The sequence below is a fragment of the Heloderma suspectum genome, chromosome 3 (assembly GCF_057233095.1).
Source record: "Heloderma suspectum isolate Gila_16-S chromosome 3, 16-S_ref, whole genome shotgun sequence".
NCBI classification, from domain to species: domain Eukaryota; kingdom Metazoa; phylum Chordata; class Lepidosauria; order Squamata; family Helodermatidae; genus Heloderma; species Heloderma suspectum.
The window spans coordinates 247,809,340-247,826,579 of record NC_139460.1 but is presented as its reverse complement, the minus strand read 5'-3'; the positions used below and the strand labels follow the sequence as shown (position 1 = coordinate 247,826,579).

General features: G+C 40.8%; 1 protein-coding gene across 9 annotated transcripts in view; it reads left to right on the top strand.

Moving 5' to 3' along the window:
• ATRNL1 (attractin like 1) overlaps positions 1–17,240 on the top strand; it is a 920,708-nt gene that overhangs the window by 229,996 nt on the left and 673,472 nt on the right. For all 9 annotated transcript variants that reach the window (XR_014789465.1, XR_014789464.1, XM_084846134.1 and 6 more), the window contains one exon: positions 13,975–14,193. Coding sequence is in view for 7 of the 9 variants with exons in the window: in XM_084846134.1 (XP_084702260.1) it covers positions 13,975–14,193 (219 nt within the window). In the remaining 2 variants the exon portion in view is untranslated. The remainder of the gene's footprint in view (positions 1–13,974; positions 14,194–17,240) is intronic.

Sequence of the window (17,240 nt, the reverse complement as noted above, 5' to 3'; positions counted from 1 at the left end):
AGTTATATTACCAATATCAAATTCCACAGTTATATACACATTCTAATGGTAACTCTGTTACAGATGCAGTGTCTTCTCTGCTGCCATTGCTGTGGCATGCTCTTTTCAAATTGCAGTCAGGTAGCTCAAATTGAGCTCTGCCTGTGCTCCCTTTTCAGCCATCCCAACAATCTGGAAATTAGCAGAAACTTTGAAGATGAAATCAGAGGAGAGCACTTCAGGAGGCTTCTGTGTCAAGTTGACATTCCTCAGTGAATGTGTATGCGAGTTCGTGATTTGAACCTTGTTTTGATGCTGGGACCTAGTCTAGTGAACTACTGTGGACTGTAAGTGCTCAGGCCTTAGAGCCCACTTTGGTTGAAAAAGGAAACAGAGGTGTAGAATATTGGCTTCTGGCAATTGGCAGGTGGTAATGAAGCTCCTGGATGGGCTAGACTTATTATACAGAGCCTAGACCTTGGCCCTTGCCTTGTCAATCTTTAGCAATTGATGCAACTTGTCAGTGACAGGAGGAAGTGTTTTTTCTGCATGGCCTGAATAGAAACATACAGGCAGCTGTTTGTAACATGATCTAGTGAATAGTACAGAACAGTATTGATGCCACTGTGTCATTAAATCTAGTTTAACCTACCTTCCAGACCAACAGAATACTTTCTGCCTTCTCTGCTTCTGACTCAATCTTCCATCCCAAGTTTCCAGCCCCAGCCACCAGTCTCAGGAATCCAGAGCTAGGGAAGATCCCCTCTCTAGGTGTAAATTCTGGTATGGTCAGTCATGTCTCTGGCTTGTCCCTGATATAAGGCCGCCATTGTCAAGCTGGTTGGAACATACACACACCCTGCAGCCGCTTCTAAGATTCTTGGTGCGGAGAACTCTGGTGCGGAGTCATCTGCACAACTTACAACTTTGTAGAACTGAAGTTGCAGAAGTACTGTGCTTCAGAATTTTGGAGGGGTATTGCATCAAGTTCTGTATTTAAAATAAGTTTATCTAGTTGAAGGCCATACTGCTTTCCTGTGTTTAAGAAAAAACAACAAAAGAAGTATGTTTAATTTAGTTGTCATCTGAGGCAGGTGTATAAAATTTTATATTAAATAAACCTAATGGGATTTGTTGCATGTCAATTCAATATTCTATAGAAGGAGCTGTGTCTGAAATTGTACTTTCTATCCGGCCAATAAAAAAAAATTACATTTCCATTAGACATTTTATCAGAACAAAGCCATTTAGAATGCAAACCAACAAACAAAAAATATTCTGGTAAACCATGTTTTTCCTATGACTTGCATCTAATTTTTTGGTAGATGATTTCATTTTAATCCTTGCTCATTTGCACAGAAGATGTGTATATATCTATACGATTTATAGAATAAGAGTGGGAAGAATTTTGTGTCACTTCGCATAGCAGAATGTTTTATTAAAGTCTGCTTGGGGTATTTGCTAACACCACAAATGCCTAGTATGAGATAAAACTTTCCACATAAATGGTGTGGATGTGAGGATGGCATATTTATTTTTATAGCTAAGAAAGAAAATAGAAACACTTTTTATTTAAGTTTTTCAGTCATTCAGTTTGGTAGAAAAAATCACTTTGATCTTTGTTGCTGTTTGAAGCTGGGAGATCATTAATTACTAGGAAGACATACTTATGGTCCACCTGTAAATGCAGGAAAGGGTTCTTCATAGAAATTTGAAGTAGGGTTGGAAGGTTAAAACCATCGAGTCCAGCCCCCTGCTCAATGCAGGAATCCAAGTCAAAGCATCCCTGACCACTAGTGTAGTGGCAAATTCAGAAGTGCAGGGTCCCTTCATGACAGCCACAGCCACACCCCCTTCTAAGATTATACAACCTTGTAAGATATACAGCCTTCAGCTGGGATCCAAAAACAGTGCAGCTGAGAGTAAGGCAGTGGTATTGCAATTGGACATCTGAGAAAAAATGCAGGGGTGTTAAAATCTTTTTCACTCACTCAAAAATATTTTAGGTTTTCAAAATATGATACTCTATGGAAGCTTCACTCTCTCAACTCGGCCCTCATGGACAGATCCCTTCTCATTTAAACAGCCTGCTTGCATGCTCCCTTAGTCCCCCAGCATTACCCATTAGCCTTCCCTAAGCTCCTTCATTCTATCTCCCCCCTCCCACTGCAACAGAAACGTCCACTCACCCAGCTGAATTGAAACACGCACACACGCGTGCGCGCGCGCACACACACACACACACACACAGAGTGGTGTAGTGGTAAATTTGGAAGTGCGGGAGCTCATTGTGACAGTCTCCAAGGGCAGTCCAAAAATTTCAGGCAGCTGTGTTGATCCATATCAACAAACCAGTTCTAGGAGTTTTCATCTCCACCAGGAGCATATTTTTGGTAAAGTGAATAGGTCCTAATTGCCCATTCCAGACCAAGTCATTCCAAATACTTTGCATTCCAACATGGAACAATATATTGCTGCTTGGAAAATTCATTCCCACCACAGCTACGGTGAGGATTGCAGCTAAGCTCAGAGGGAACAGGGGATTCTGAGGGAGGTGGCAGATGACATCAGAGTTCCTGCTAATGAAAAAGTGCCAGGGCTGCATCCCTGCAAGCCCTGCCTCCACTACACCACTGTCTCTGACAAATGGCTGTCCAGCCGCATCTTGAATGCCTCCAGTGTGGGAGAGCCCACCACCTCCCTAGGTAAGGTAATTGGTTCCACTGTTATATTGCTCTAACAGTCAGGAATTTTTTTCCTGATGTGCAGACAGATCCTGCCTTCCTGTAACTTGAGCCCATTATTCCGTGCCCTGCACTCTGGGATGATTGAGAAGAGATGCTGGCCTTCCTCTCTGTGACAACCTTTCAAGTACTTGAAGAGCGCTATCCTATCTCCCCTCAGTCTTCTCTTCTCAAGGCTAAACATGCCCAGTTCTTTCAGTCTCTCTTTTTCAGCATAATGGTGTTTTCCAGCTGTGTTAACCTTTCCTTCCAAGTTTCCCCAGTTTATGAATTACTCTACTTTTACCATTTGCTTTATCATGAAATCCTAGAGCTGAAAGGCATCTCTGGTTACAAGAGTTTTTGCTTCAATTCATCTTGCACTGTCCTTGGTATGACATTACTTCATCCAGGTCCCTATCTTAGAAAAGCCCATTTTTTCATTATGTGGACTATCACTATTCATCATTTTTTTTGGAAATAATTTTTAATTTTTTAAAAAAGCAAAATAATAAATATATCTTGACAGATGTTAAATTCCAAGGATCTATCTTTCTGGTGGAAGTATTTACAGTAATATGTTTCCACTAATTAATAATCACATCTATTGCAGCTTTTAAATCACATAAATGTCTTTCCAGCAACAATTAGTTTACAATGGCCTTGTCTGGACATAATTGTAGTTTAGCATTACCTGAATGATCCTGAGACCTTCAGTTCCCCTTCTGCTCTTCTTCTCAGGCATGGCTGCAAGGACAAGATCAGAATTTTTTGCTTCTGTTTTTAACCAATTGCAGTTTAGTGTTATATCTGCACCTGCATGAACTGTGGTTAGTCTTAACTATGGTTTACTGAAGCAACACATCTTCAAAATATGGTTTATGAACTTGGCTTGTTTCATTAAATCACAGTTTAGGGTATGGATGTAATGCTAAACTGGCTAATTGAAAAAGGAAGTGACTGCTTTCAGTCTTTGTCTTGCAGATGCACTGAAGGTGAGGTGAGGGGGAAGAACATGAGCCCAAGCCTCATTCATATATCACTAAACCAGGGGCGGACAACACATAGTCTGCATGCATCCTGTCCCCCCGATGCATCCTGAAAAATGCTTTTTAGAAACAAAATGATTTTCCACAATGGCTCTGGAACACTGAAAGGGTCAAATTTAGCTTGATAGTAAGCTAAATTTAGCCCTTTTAGTGCTATTGAGCATTGGTTTGCCATTGAAGTTGTGTGGCAAAGTGGCCAAAGTTGTTTTTTTTTTTTTTAATTATGCCTCTCCCTCCTAGTACAGCTGGCAGGGAGGGCGGGGTATGGCCTCCAGAGTTCTCACAGTTGCACACTCCTTCACTAAACCATAGTTTAGCATTATGTCTAAACCAGGCTGTTATAATAAACACATTCTATTTCTCTCCTAAGGTGTATGTGTGCATTTGTCTGGTCAGGGCTGATATCATGGCTACGATCTGCCTCAGTAGGGGTGGCAGACCAATTAAGATGGCCTGTCCCTGAAGGCTGATGGATCCATTGTGATTCCAAAATGCCTTGGGGGGGTTTCTTGGCTGGTGCTGCCACAGACCCTATAGAGTCCCTGGCCTCTGTGTGGAATGCAGATCTGACCAAGGATATTGACATGAGCGCTCCTAGACGTCCTCTCCCACCTGTTTCCAAATAGGCTCCATGGTTTACAGAAGAACTGAGAGAGCTGAAGCAGTGAGGATGCAATTGCAGAAAACTCGACTTGAATCTGACAGGCCATTTCATAGGGATCAGTTGAAGACCTATAGGGTGGTGATATGTGCAGCAAAGAGAGTCTTCTATTCTACACACATCACGTCCACTAACGCGTACCCAGCTGAGCTGTTCAGGGTGGTTAGGGAGCTGAGTCAACACCCCTCCCCCCCACTGAACCCGATTTTAAAACGTTCAGTAGTTTGCTGTGATTATTTTATTGAGTTCTTTGTAGATAAAATCTCTTGGATACAAGCTGACTTGGATGCTGCTGTGGGGACAGAAATCAATAGTGGTGTGTCCAGCAACCCCAGTGGGGTGTCCAGTATTGGGAGTACATTACACCTGTCCTGAGAGACCTGCACTGGTTGCCAAATGCTTTTTGGGTGTAATTCTAGGTGTTGGCTTTTAACCTTTAAAACCTGAAACAGCATAGGACCTGGCTATCTTAAGGTCTTACCTGTCTCACTGTGAACCTGCTCAGCTATTAAGATCTGTAGGAGAGGCCCTTATGAGTGTGCTATTACCTTCAGAGGCCCAGTTGTTGGGCATGCATGTAAGGGCTTTGTCCTGTGTTGCCCCCGAATTGTGGAATGTGGTCCATCAACAACTACAATTGGCCCCCACTCTCTTGTCCTTTAGAAGGGGTGTAAAGCCCCATGTCGTCTTTCAAAATATGTAGTTCTAATGTTTTATTTTTTTTGTTTTTAATATTTTTATTTGTTTTAAGGGGTATTGCCTTAAATATATTTTTTCAGCCTATAAGGCGATATATAAATGATGATAAAAACAATGGAAAAGCTACTTAAAAATACTACTTAATATTACTACTTAAAAATAATCCACAAATGGTATAATACATCATGTAATATTGCATATATAACACCCATGCATCTAATTGTTGGAAGAGGGATGCAAACAGAGGTGCACAAATTTCCACATGTGGTAAGATTGTTCAGTTATAGCGACATTTTGGAGCAAAATGTCTGAGTAAATGGGAAACATCACAGAAAAAAAGAAGTTAACTCCAAAACTCCCTTTATTGAACATATGAAAAACAAAATGAAAATGTAACATTCAAGGAACTGATTGGTTTTATGCTAAGTACAGCCAGATTAATTATAGCAAGACATTGGAAAGATTCAGTTGACATACCTATGGGTCAACAATATTAAAAGCTATGGTTTGTGGCAATAGCTGAAAATCTAATACATCAACTGTAACTGGCCAACGGAAAGCCTAATGCTTTCTTCACTGAATGCTATATCTTCTTTATAAACAAGAGCAACTTGGGATGACTGCCGCCACAAGCCTACACCAGAATATGGAACGATGACTGATCCAAAGCAGTACATGTGCCCGCATGTCTAATGGGACAGTACTTCCTTTAATTTGAAGGAAATTGTAATTGTTTACATCCTTATGAACATATCCTCTGACAGGACAACACTCTGTAAAAGAGAAAAGATCTTAGATACTATTCCTTTAAGTTTTGATATTGTATTATATGATTTTTCTAAAATAAAGTAGTATTTAAAAATGTGTACTTTGGCCTACGAACACAAAGTGCTGTCACAGTCTAGACACACTAGATTATTATGGCAAGAACTTCAATTCAAGAATATTCTGCATCAGATGTATTAGTATTCCCAAGAGCACTTCAGTTTTATGGAGAAAACAGTGGATGACTGCCAAGAAATATGTAGTTAGCTCCTTAGTTTTCCATCTCAAGGAGTGAATGCTACACTCTACAGCATCAGTAATTTTTTTTAATGCATTCATTTAATAGCAGCACAGGATGTTACCATTCTATAGTTTATTGTTTCTGCACTATGGTTTAGCATCCCCACTGTTCTGGAGGGCATTGTGTTCTCTTAATGACAATAATGGCAAGCTAAATTCAGGGTCAACAACAGTAATGTTGCTCTGACTGAAATGGCAAATTCTACTTTGAAAGTGCACTTGAATACGAAATCTTAAGCCGAATCTTCAAAGGGGCCCCGTGTTATGCTACTCACTATTATGAAATCATTTTTGCAAGATAACAAGCGGACACAAGGCAACCTAGAAAGATTGCTTAATCACAAATGGAACAAACTGAAGTGGAGAGCTCCAAAAAAGCAGATGTCTATGTAAATGCCACCATTTAGTTCTGTACATTGAATAGTTATAGTCAGTTTATTATATACTGCATTTTCTTCAACAACATTGTTCTCAAAGCAATTCACAGAAAATAAAGCGACAACCAATCTAGATATAATAGCAGCACATACCACTAATCACAATAGCCATAATACATAATATAAATAAGAATACATGACATAATGTTGACAGTTCAGCAATTCATAAGAAGAACATAATAGCCCTGCAGGTTCAAACCGAAAGCCTCTGTAGTTAATCAGCCTATTTCCCAAAGTGGTCAGCCAGATGCTTCAGGGAAGCCCACAGCAGGATGTGAAGACAATAGCCCAATTTATTTAAAGCATACCAAAAGTTTAAGTAAGCATACCAATAGGTCAGTTAACATTATGTAATATCAATAGTATCAGAACATTCTACCCTCCTTAAGAAATCCATTCAGCAATTAAGAAATCCAACAATCAAATACTCAATGCAAATCAAAACAAGCGGTCAGAGGAAAAAATACAATTAACAAATAGCTACTATCCTTAGTTTGAACTTTCAGCCAGGCCAGGTCAATCATACCATATACTTAAACATGGCCAAAATATCCAAATAGAAGCTCCAATTGTGTCCCAAAGGCAACCCCCCTCCCCCATTGGGATCCCAACTCTAGTCCCTTAATAACCAGACGGCATTTCAAACAGCCCACTCTCCAGCAACAGAAAGGGACCATCCTCTCATCAGTTGTCAGGATCTGCTTGACCAGGGAAGCTCTGCAGCTCCACCTGGTGGCCAGATACAAAAGGCAACCTGGTCCACACTGTAGTTCTTGCAGGATTAAGCACTGGGTCTGCAGGTGCTCACAGGTCCTCCAATGCAGACCAGCTGGGAGCCTCAGGAAGCCCCGGCCAAGTTTTGCCACAGCAATGTGAGTCTTTGTGGTGGCAGTATTGTGCTTTTGCCTCTTGCTACACCTTGCTGATACTCGACCCTTGCCTGTTCCTGATGACACCTTTGCATCTGGCCCTGTAACACCTTGCTGGTAACTGAGCTTAGCCTGCTCTGGACCCTCTGCTTGCCTTTGGCCCTCCCACACCAGTGTCTGATCCTTGCCCAAGTTACCTTGGCTCTCCACCACACCTCTATCACTTCCGGCCCTGGTGTTCTACTCAAGGACACCTGCCGCCCACACCCCAGACCTGACATCGGTGTTCCATGTCCTGAGCCGGGAAAGGGCTACCCCATCCTCATGGCTCCTTAGGCAGCAAAACACTGGGAGAAGAAAAGATGGAAAAGGCCTTTCTCCATGAATATTTTGTCTTTGCTGCTGCTATCCTCACTGAAGGCAACACAAAAGCCTTCATATACCCCCAAATAGCCAAAAGATTATGGCATTAGCCCCACAAGGTACAAAAGTGGCTAAAACAACAATATAAACTACTTCACAGTTCCTTCTGGCAAGAACTCCCTTATGAAGGCTCTTCTGGCTGGGGTAGCAGCCAGCCCTTGGAGGCAACCACCTTTTGATGGCAAACATAGGGCCAGTTCACGCAATCGGTGGCTACCAGTGTGACTTAAATAAGCCACTATGGATTTCAGTGCATGCTGGCTGCCATTGTGAGTATTGAAGTCATAGTGGGCAGTTGCTATGGCTTATTGTGTCATGTGAACCCAGGCAGGGTGGCTCTTTACTATGGTTAACAAGCTACCCACAACACATAGGCTGTACTTGGGTTCTGGGGTGGCTTGTTAATCCTAGTAACAAGCCACCCTACCTGGGTTCACATGACACAGTAATATTTACAATGGCGACCAGTACATGCTGCAAGTCACCATGGCTTATTTAAGCCATGCTGCTAGCTGCCAACTGTGCAAACCCAGTCACAGTCTCTCTGTCTCTCTCTCCTCTCACCAATACATATGGTGAGATCAGATTAGTAGGGATTTTTTTTTCCAGACCATTTATGGGCAAAGCAAAAACGTTGCCTACTTCTGGTCTAGACTACAAGACCCAGGATGGTGTCTGCAATAAAATACAATGCCCTGTCATCATATTTCTCATCAGGGTAAAATATCCATTGTTGGTGTGCTTTGGCACAAACTGCTGCATACAGGGATGGATAATTTAAGGGCAGCAGTCCGCATCGTGCTCCAAAAGGCCCTTCACCCATATAATCCTATAACCCCTGCTGCCCCAATGTGGTCACTTAGAATCATAGAATCATAGAATAGTAGGGTTGGAAGGGGCCTACAAGGCCATCGAGTCCAACCTCCTGCTCAGTGCAGGAAGCCAAGTCAGAGCATCCCTCACAGGTGGCTGTCCAGCCTCATCTTGAATGCTTCCATTGTGGGAGAGCCCACCACCTCCCTGGGTAATTGGTTCCATTGTCGTATTGCTCTAACAGGAAGTTTTTGCTGATGTTCAGCCGGAATCTGGCTTCCTGTCACTTGAGCCCATTATTCCGTGTCCTGCACTCTGGGATGATCGAGAAGAGATCCTGGCCTTCCTCTCTGTGACAACCTTTAAAGTACTTCAACAGCACTATCATCTCTCCCCTCAGTCTTCTCAAGGCTCAACATGCCCAATTCTTCCAGTCTCTCTTCATAGGGCTTTGTTTCCAGCCCCTGATCATCTTTGTTGCCCTTCTCTGAACCCTCTCCAGTTTGTATGCATCTTTCTTAAAATGTGGTGCCCAGAACTGGACACAGTACTCCAGATGTGGCCTAACCAGGGCTGAGTAGAAGGGAACTAGTACTTCCTGGGATTTGGAAGCTATGCTTCTATTAATGCAGCCCAAAATAGCATTTGCCTTTTTTACAGCCACATCACATGGTTGGCTTATATTCAGCTTGTGATTTACAACAATTCCAAGATCCTTCTTCCACTTGTAGTGTTGTTGAGCCACGTATCCCTCATCTTGTAACTGTGCATTTGGTTTCTTTTTCCTAGGTGCAGAACTTGGCCTTTATTCCTATTACATTTCATTCTGTTGTTTTCTGCCCAGTGCTCCAATATATCAAGATCATTTTGAATTTTGTTTCTGTCTTCCAAAGTATTAGTGATCCTGCCCAATTTTGTGTCATCTGCAAATTTGATCAGCATTCCCTGCACCACCTCCTCCAAGTCATTAATAAAAATGTTGAAGAGCACTGGACCCAGGACCTAGCCCTGCGGTACCCCGCTCGTTACCTCTCCCCAGTTTGAGAAGATCCTATTGATAAGCACTCTTTAAGTCTGATTCTGTAGCCAACTGTGGATCCACCAGATTGTTGTTTCATCTAGCCCACTTTGAGCTAGTTTGCTCATCAGGATATCATGGGGCACTTTGTCGAAAGCTTTGCTGAAGTCGAGGTATATGATGTCTACAGCATTCCCACAGTCCATAAGGGAGGTTACCTGATCAAAAAATGAGATCAGATTCGTCTGGCAGGATTTGTTCTTGACAAATCCATGTTGGCTTCGAGTAATCACTGCATTGTTTTCAAGGTGCTTACAGATGGATTGCTTTATAATCTGCTCCAGAATTTTCCCAGGGATTGATGGCAGACTGGTCTGTAGTTCCCAGGTTCCTCCTTTTTACCCTTTTTGAAGATAGGGACAACATTAGCCCTCCTCCAGTCATCTGGCACGTCACCCGTCCTCCATGGTTTCTCAAAGAGAATTGACAGTGGTTCTGAGAGTTCTTCTGCCAGTTCCTTTATTACTCTAGGATGCAGTTCATCTGGCCCTTGCCTCACTTCTGGCTAATCATTTTTGGAGAGACAGGAAGGAAAGTTTGTCTCAGTAAAACTTGATTAGGCCTTTTAAATGCTGTATTTATATGTACTCTTTTATCAAAAACAAGACAGTGCTGAATTGGGCCATACTAATCTCTTTTGTGAGCAAGGCGATTTCTAGTTGACTTTTTCTTAAACAGGAGCATTGCTAGATGATGTTTTTGAATTCCTTTTAAAAATAATTTTATCATTTAGTTCCTTCCATCAAAGCTAAAGCTGAAGCACGATAAGTTGATGGCTCACATAGCCTTTTAATTCATGTGGAATAACTGATGAATTGATACTGTAGGTAAATTCTGTCTGAGACTTCTTTCTTCCTAGTGGTGTTTTAGAGCATGAACAATAGTTTTTTGAGGACATAAGTATGTTATTTGCAGCAACATTGTATCGATCATCTGGTACTTTAAGGGATCCATCTTTTGTTTGAATTTTTGGCTTTCATTTTCAGAACTGCTTTGTTTCGCTGAAGTGTTGACAATAATTACTCTTAACTGACAAAGCTGAAGTAATACAGCTGCAAAGAAAGTTGTTAATATTGAAGTGTGATGACTAACACTGAAATCCATATATCCATCAACTAAAACATAGCTGGTCTGGAGATGCTCTCTTAGAACTTATGTTGGATTTTAAGGATAGTTTCCCTCAAATTTCTACAACTCTTTGCATTGCTTTCTTTACGATATATAAGGAAGAAAAATATGCTGTTACAGCAAACGAATTTTGGTTATTTAATATGCATATTTTCCTAGTTGAAGTTACAGTTGAGGATTTCATATGAAGTTTTTTTTTGTAGGGAGAAAGGGCAGTTCCCACACAGGATACACATGTAACCTGCTAAATTTCTATTCATGTTCCAGCAGTATATGTGTGCTTATAGCCATACTCTTCAAATGATGCCCAAAGTGTGTATCAGCATTTTTCTCCTTGCATCTTTTAGAAGTAGATGCTGAAAAATAACATCAGAACCAGCTCTTAGTAGTGCATATTGCTGGCAGTATTTTCTTCCAATAGCTACAGAAGCTATTGGAAGAAATTAATTAATTGTACTTTGAATTTTTAGGGAGTTTTTCTCTGTGAGGGCATAGGCTGTAGCCTACACCATAAGCAGGAGGGGAGGAAAACAGACTTATCTAACCCGGTCCCCCTTCCTTGGTCCAGAGAGCTACCACCAACTGGATACCTTTACTGACTGCCTCCAGTATATAATAATAAGTTTAACAACTGGTGTTGCAAACACACTATTAGTGTGTGTAGGTAGTATAGTACAGCACTTAGGTATGGGTCGAATAACAAGAATAACTTTGGAATAACAAAGTTATTTCAAAAACCCCTTTGCTTTTACATAAGGATTTCATAACCCAAAAAGTTAAAGGGTTTGTAAGAATGTTTCTTCTTTTGGAAAAAAAATCCTAATTTTAGAACAGTTTGAATAGTTAACCATAATCACAAATGAGAAATAATCAGCTATAAACACACCCAGCTAAACCTAGTGACTGGATTCGCACAAGATGACTAACAAGCCATGGTGAGTTGTTGTGTCATCTGAACCTGGACCGCTTCTTGCAGGGTGGGTTGTCTGTGGGCAACAAGCCACCCTGACAACCCATGTCTTGTTCTTGGACTTGTTTAACCCATGATGGGTTGGTGTATTGTCTGAACCTGGGACAGCCAACCCATTGTGAGTTGCGGGAAGCGATATGCGAGCTGCTCTTCCCAAGTGATCTTGCCTGCGATTTGTCAGTGATGGCCCCTTCCCCCCAATTTTATCAGGCGCTGACATTTGTGCAAATGGGGACATATTTTTTTTTAATTGGCCTCAGGAATTTGTGCAAAATGTCTTCATTATTTTTTATTATCATTTTTCACCTCCATTTTTTTGCAGTTGCGAAAGTGTGCACTTACAGCTGTCAAACTATATATAGCCTTGTTTGTCTATTGCCTTGTATGTTTCATCTGTCAAAGACAAGGAAATGTACTAGAAAAATACAAGGTAATAACAAGACAAAGCAGCACATAGGCTAATTTGATAGCTGTTGATAGTTGATAGGTTAGGGTTGTGGAAGGGGACCCGATCAGCCCCTTAGCAAAGTTATCATCAAGTTTTGAAGTGTGGAACTGACCCATGGGGTTCCAGCCTTTTCAGTGAGTCTCCAGCAAGTCTACCCCATTTTCACAGGAGATCCTCAGGGCTTGAAGTGTTGAACTGATTTCACTGTACCTGTGGCCTTGTCCTTGCCTTTAGCTTTGTATAGGAATATTATAATTCACTATTCTCATATATAATAGCTTTAAATATATTGGCTGAAATGTGGCATACAAGTGCTGTATGTAGCAGGGAAAAATTAAAAAGTAAGGTTCAGAAATGTAGGCACCTGAGGATAATTGTCCGGAGCTGCCCCTTTTCAGCATGCTGAGGGAACTGCATGGGCTGCCTATTTGCTACCAGGCCATGTTTAAGGTTTTGCTACTAGTGTATAAAGCCCTATACAACTTGGGACCAGGATACTTCAGAGAATGTCTTTTCTCTTATCAACCTGCCCAGTCACTGAGGTCATTAGATGGGATGCTCCTGATGGTTCCACATGGACCTATGGCCCGGTTGGAGTCTACCTGGAATAGAGTCTTCTGTGTGATGGCTCCCTTTCTGTGGAACTCTCTGTGTCTGGAGGTCAAGCGGGCACCAACATTATGCTGTTTTCTGTGCCTGCTGAAGACATCTTTATTTGAAGAATAAATCAAGGTTGACCAACCATGGTTTTTATTGTACTCTGTTTTAAAAAAAACCCACTTGTAATACTTTAAAGCTCAGGATTCTAACAAAATCCTAGAGGCCACACATAAGTGTTTTCAGAGAAAAACTGATCTATTAAAAAGTCATTGTCTTATCTATTTTGTATCTCACTGTCTGGAACTAATATGGGAACCACCGTTTAGACAAACTACTAGGGAAAAGATTCAGTTTAGTCATTCAGACTCAGATGACTGAGGTGGTGAGATGTGCCACTTTCTCCAGATAGATGAAGAAAACTCCTGGAATAGCCAAAGGCAAAATTGATGTTCAGTTCTTCCTGTACCACTCAGACCCTAAGATAAGTTCAGACTGTCAGACCCCTATGAACAAAATGTGTCCAATTTTGGAATGTCCTCCACAGGACGTGTTCATGTGGCACCTACTTTATCATTTTTAGATACAATTTTATCTTCCCAAGATTCTATCAGTATTTAATTTGCATTTGCTGAGTGTTATTGTTGTATTGCTATTGATTTCCTCTTGAGTTTCAGCTGATTTTATATGTGAAGTTATTTTCATGTTTTTATTCTATAAGCACAGAACATACACTTCTTAAAGTGGGGTAGACACTTCTTAAATGTGACACTTCCTACCTTATTATGGATATCTTAAGGACATATGCTGCAGAGGGAGAAAACAACTATTGCTTGGAAAGTTATAGTTTCAATATTTTATTTTGTATGCAGCAATACTGACCCATAGTTTTCCTTTTGCAATACTTAAATGAAAGCAGTTGGAGAGTATGATAAAAAAGTTCAATTCTACTGAACTGTTTTCATACCATTAGCTAAAAACCTCTCACACGCACTCAGGTTTTAAAGGCTGTTGATTATAATCTATGTATTACAGCTCAAAACTGCTCTGGGTTGAGGACTTGTGGGCAATGTCTGGAGCACCCAGGATGTGGATGGTGCAATGATCCCAGTAACACAGGCAAAGGCCATTGTGCGGAAGGATCTTCAAGGGGGCCAGTGAAGTTCAATGGGATGCATTCTACTGAAATGGCTCTTGACAACAATCTTTGCCCCAAAGAGAAAAATTATGAATGGTCTTTTATCCAGTGCCCAGGTAGGACGCTGTTGTTGTTGCTGTTGTTGTTGTTGTTGCCGCTTACATCCAATAAAATAATAGAACTGTTAATGACTTGTTTGCAGGCTTCATGCTTAGTATATTTTCAAAGTGTATCTAAAAATGCAAGCCTTCTGCCAAAGAAGGGTTTCTCAGCCATTATTTGGCCCCTTTGCCACCCATGTCACACAGAATATATTTAATTCCAGGCCAGCCAAATCACATACTCAAAATGTATATATGGTAATATGGTGTAAAGTTGTTAAGTATGTCTCAAGATGTGAGAAAACCTGTTAAGTTTTCACAAAATGCAAAAAAGTATTTATTTATTTGTTACATTTATATCATGCTTTTTTCCTGCAAGGAGCCCATGGTGGTGTACATGATCCTCTTTCTCCTCCATTTTACCCTCACAACAGTCTTGTGAGGTAGGTTAGGCAGAGAGTCAGTGACTGGCCCAAATTCACACAGTGACCTTCATGGCTGAGTGGGGACTTGAACCCAAGTCTCCCCAGCCCCAATCTAGCACTCTAACCTCTATACCACATTGGCTTAATGAAATCTCCTTTTTTAATTTCATTATAACTTTTATTTATGAAATCATTTATATTATCTATTATGACATGCAGTGATATGTGAAATACAAAGTTCACTTGCAAACATTTTTGGCTTGAGAATAACTGTAGACATTAAACAAGTTGTGGCTAAAACCTCTTGTAGTTCTTCTTCAAGAAGCTCTGCTGCTTCCGATTAGCTATGGTGAATCAACAGTATTTAAGAAATCACAGAATGTTCATGTAATCAAAGCTGAAGAGGTGGATAAAATGCCCTAAATCATGAGTATGTGATCTGGCTTGAACTGCCCTGAGTATTTTTGTAGAAAGACGGCATACATATAAATAAATAATGTTTTCAGGTTCCAATCCAAAACATAATCTTCTGCCAATTTCTGAAGAATAAAACAAACAGAAACAGAGAGACATAACAGGTAGCTAACAGAAAGAAAGGAAAAGGCAGAGGGGCAAAGTAGTTAAACTCTAGAGCAGATTTACGTGAAACCCATTTAAGGTTATTCAACTATTCTAATTTGATCTAACGCATGATTGGCACACCACAGGTACCTCAGCTAGACAAAATAGACAGCTTTGCATTGCAGAATTAATAAGCTTACATAATGGTTGTGGAACTTCACATCTTGATGCATTTACAATCAACACCACTCTTGGCTCTCAAGCAATTAAACATCTTGCGTTTACAATTTTATCTCACTTCAGCATCTGTTGTCAGAAAATTCCCATAACCAAATATCAGCACAGTTAACATTCTGAAGAAGTTCGAGCTCTATACCTATTTTTAATGTTATTTTTTTAATTCTACATATATGTATTTATTTATAAATTGCACATCTATCCAAGCACCCGGCGAGATATACAGAACATAAAAACAGCACAGTAAAACCAATTAAACCTGCTATACTTTAAAAATCGGAATAAAAACTTCCTTTAAAACCACCAACAGCAGTAGGCTTATACACTAAGGGAGCAATCCTATCGGGAGAGGCGGCATCCTCTGAACTCGGAGATGACTGCCTATCCATTGCAGGGCAGGCGGAGCGCAGAGGGGATCTTCTTCTCCACGCTCTGACTGCCCTGCATTACTGGCTGGATGGCTGATTTTGGCTGTCTAATTGGAGTGGTTCGGAGCAGACGGGGGGAGAGTGGCAGCTAGACGACGCATAGGAAGCATCATAATGATGCTTCTGCTGTCCCTGCCTCTCCCTGCCCCTGGGAACGCCCCCTTTCCTTCAGATTGTCCGTGGGAGCCCAGGACAATCTGTACCGCCTATGAGGAAGCGGGGGAGGAGGCGGGGAGGTGTTTTTTTGCGAGCTGACTTTGGAGTGTGGGCTCGGAGATTGGTTCCTGAAAACTGAAAAATCCTATGGCCATCTAGCCGCTGTCTAGTGGCCATAGGATTGTGCCCTAAACATCTCCAAAGGCATGTTAGAACAAGTAGGCTTTAACCATCATACTAGAACACATTAGTCTGGGCCATGGCTACCACAACCACAGCTACCAGGCCTGGAGCAGGCAGTAGTCATCAGCTTCTCTGCTGTCTCCCTCTAAGATCTCCCTTGCTAAGGAATAATAATAATAATAGTAATAATAGTAATAGTAGTAGTAGTAATAATAATAATAATAATAATAATAATAAGAAGCAATTAGGGCAGAGCTGAAACAGGGAGCCACTTTGCATAAATATTTGTGTCCTCTGTGAAAAGTGTTGCCACTTTTTTTTATAATTGGAGGTGGACAGCCTACAAACAGGCAGAAATGTTCACAGCAGCAGTGCTCCTTCCCTGAGACCCATTTAGAACGTGGCAATGTAATACTTTTTGTGCTATGAAGTTGACATCACAAAGGCAATTCAAGTAGCCAAATATGACTTATGATCCTTGATTGTTTAGCAATAACGTGTTTTTTAAAAAGTTACTAAGGACCAGTGCTGTGGAGGAGCAGAGAGGCACAAAATGGTAAGCATGGGGTGGGGGCAGTTTCAGGGAACATTTTGGGCCTTCTAATAGACTCCCTCCCTGTTTTTTTGTATGGAATGTTTGCTCTTGAATATTCAGCACAGCCCTAGTAATACTGTTCCAGATTATGACTATGTTGTTGATTGATTGTTTTAATAGCACTGTGAGATTTGTAATGGGCCAGATACTAAATAAACATCAAAATTAATAAGTGCTAAGATAACTGTTCCCATATTTTTGACCATTATCAGGCTTATTAAATTACACAGTAATCTTCAGTTAATCAGCATTACAAGAAATCATTCAATAAAGGACAAACAGTGAATTTAGAATCAAAACAATTTAGCATTGCTCTATGGTGAAGAAAAGAATGTAACATCTGCTCATATAAAACCAAAGAGAATAATCTCTTATTAATGTCTGATTATTGTACAAGCTTTGAAGGATAATTTGTTTAATAAGTGCTTCTTGACTACATTTCACCTATAAAGGCACTGGATTATGGGAAGAAAATAT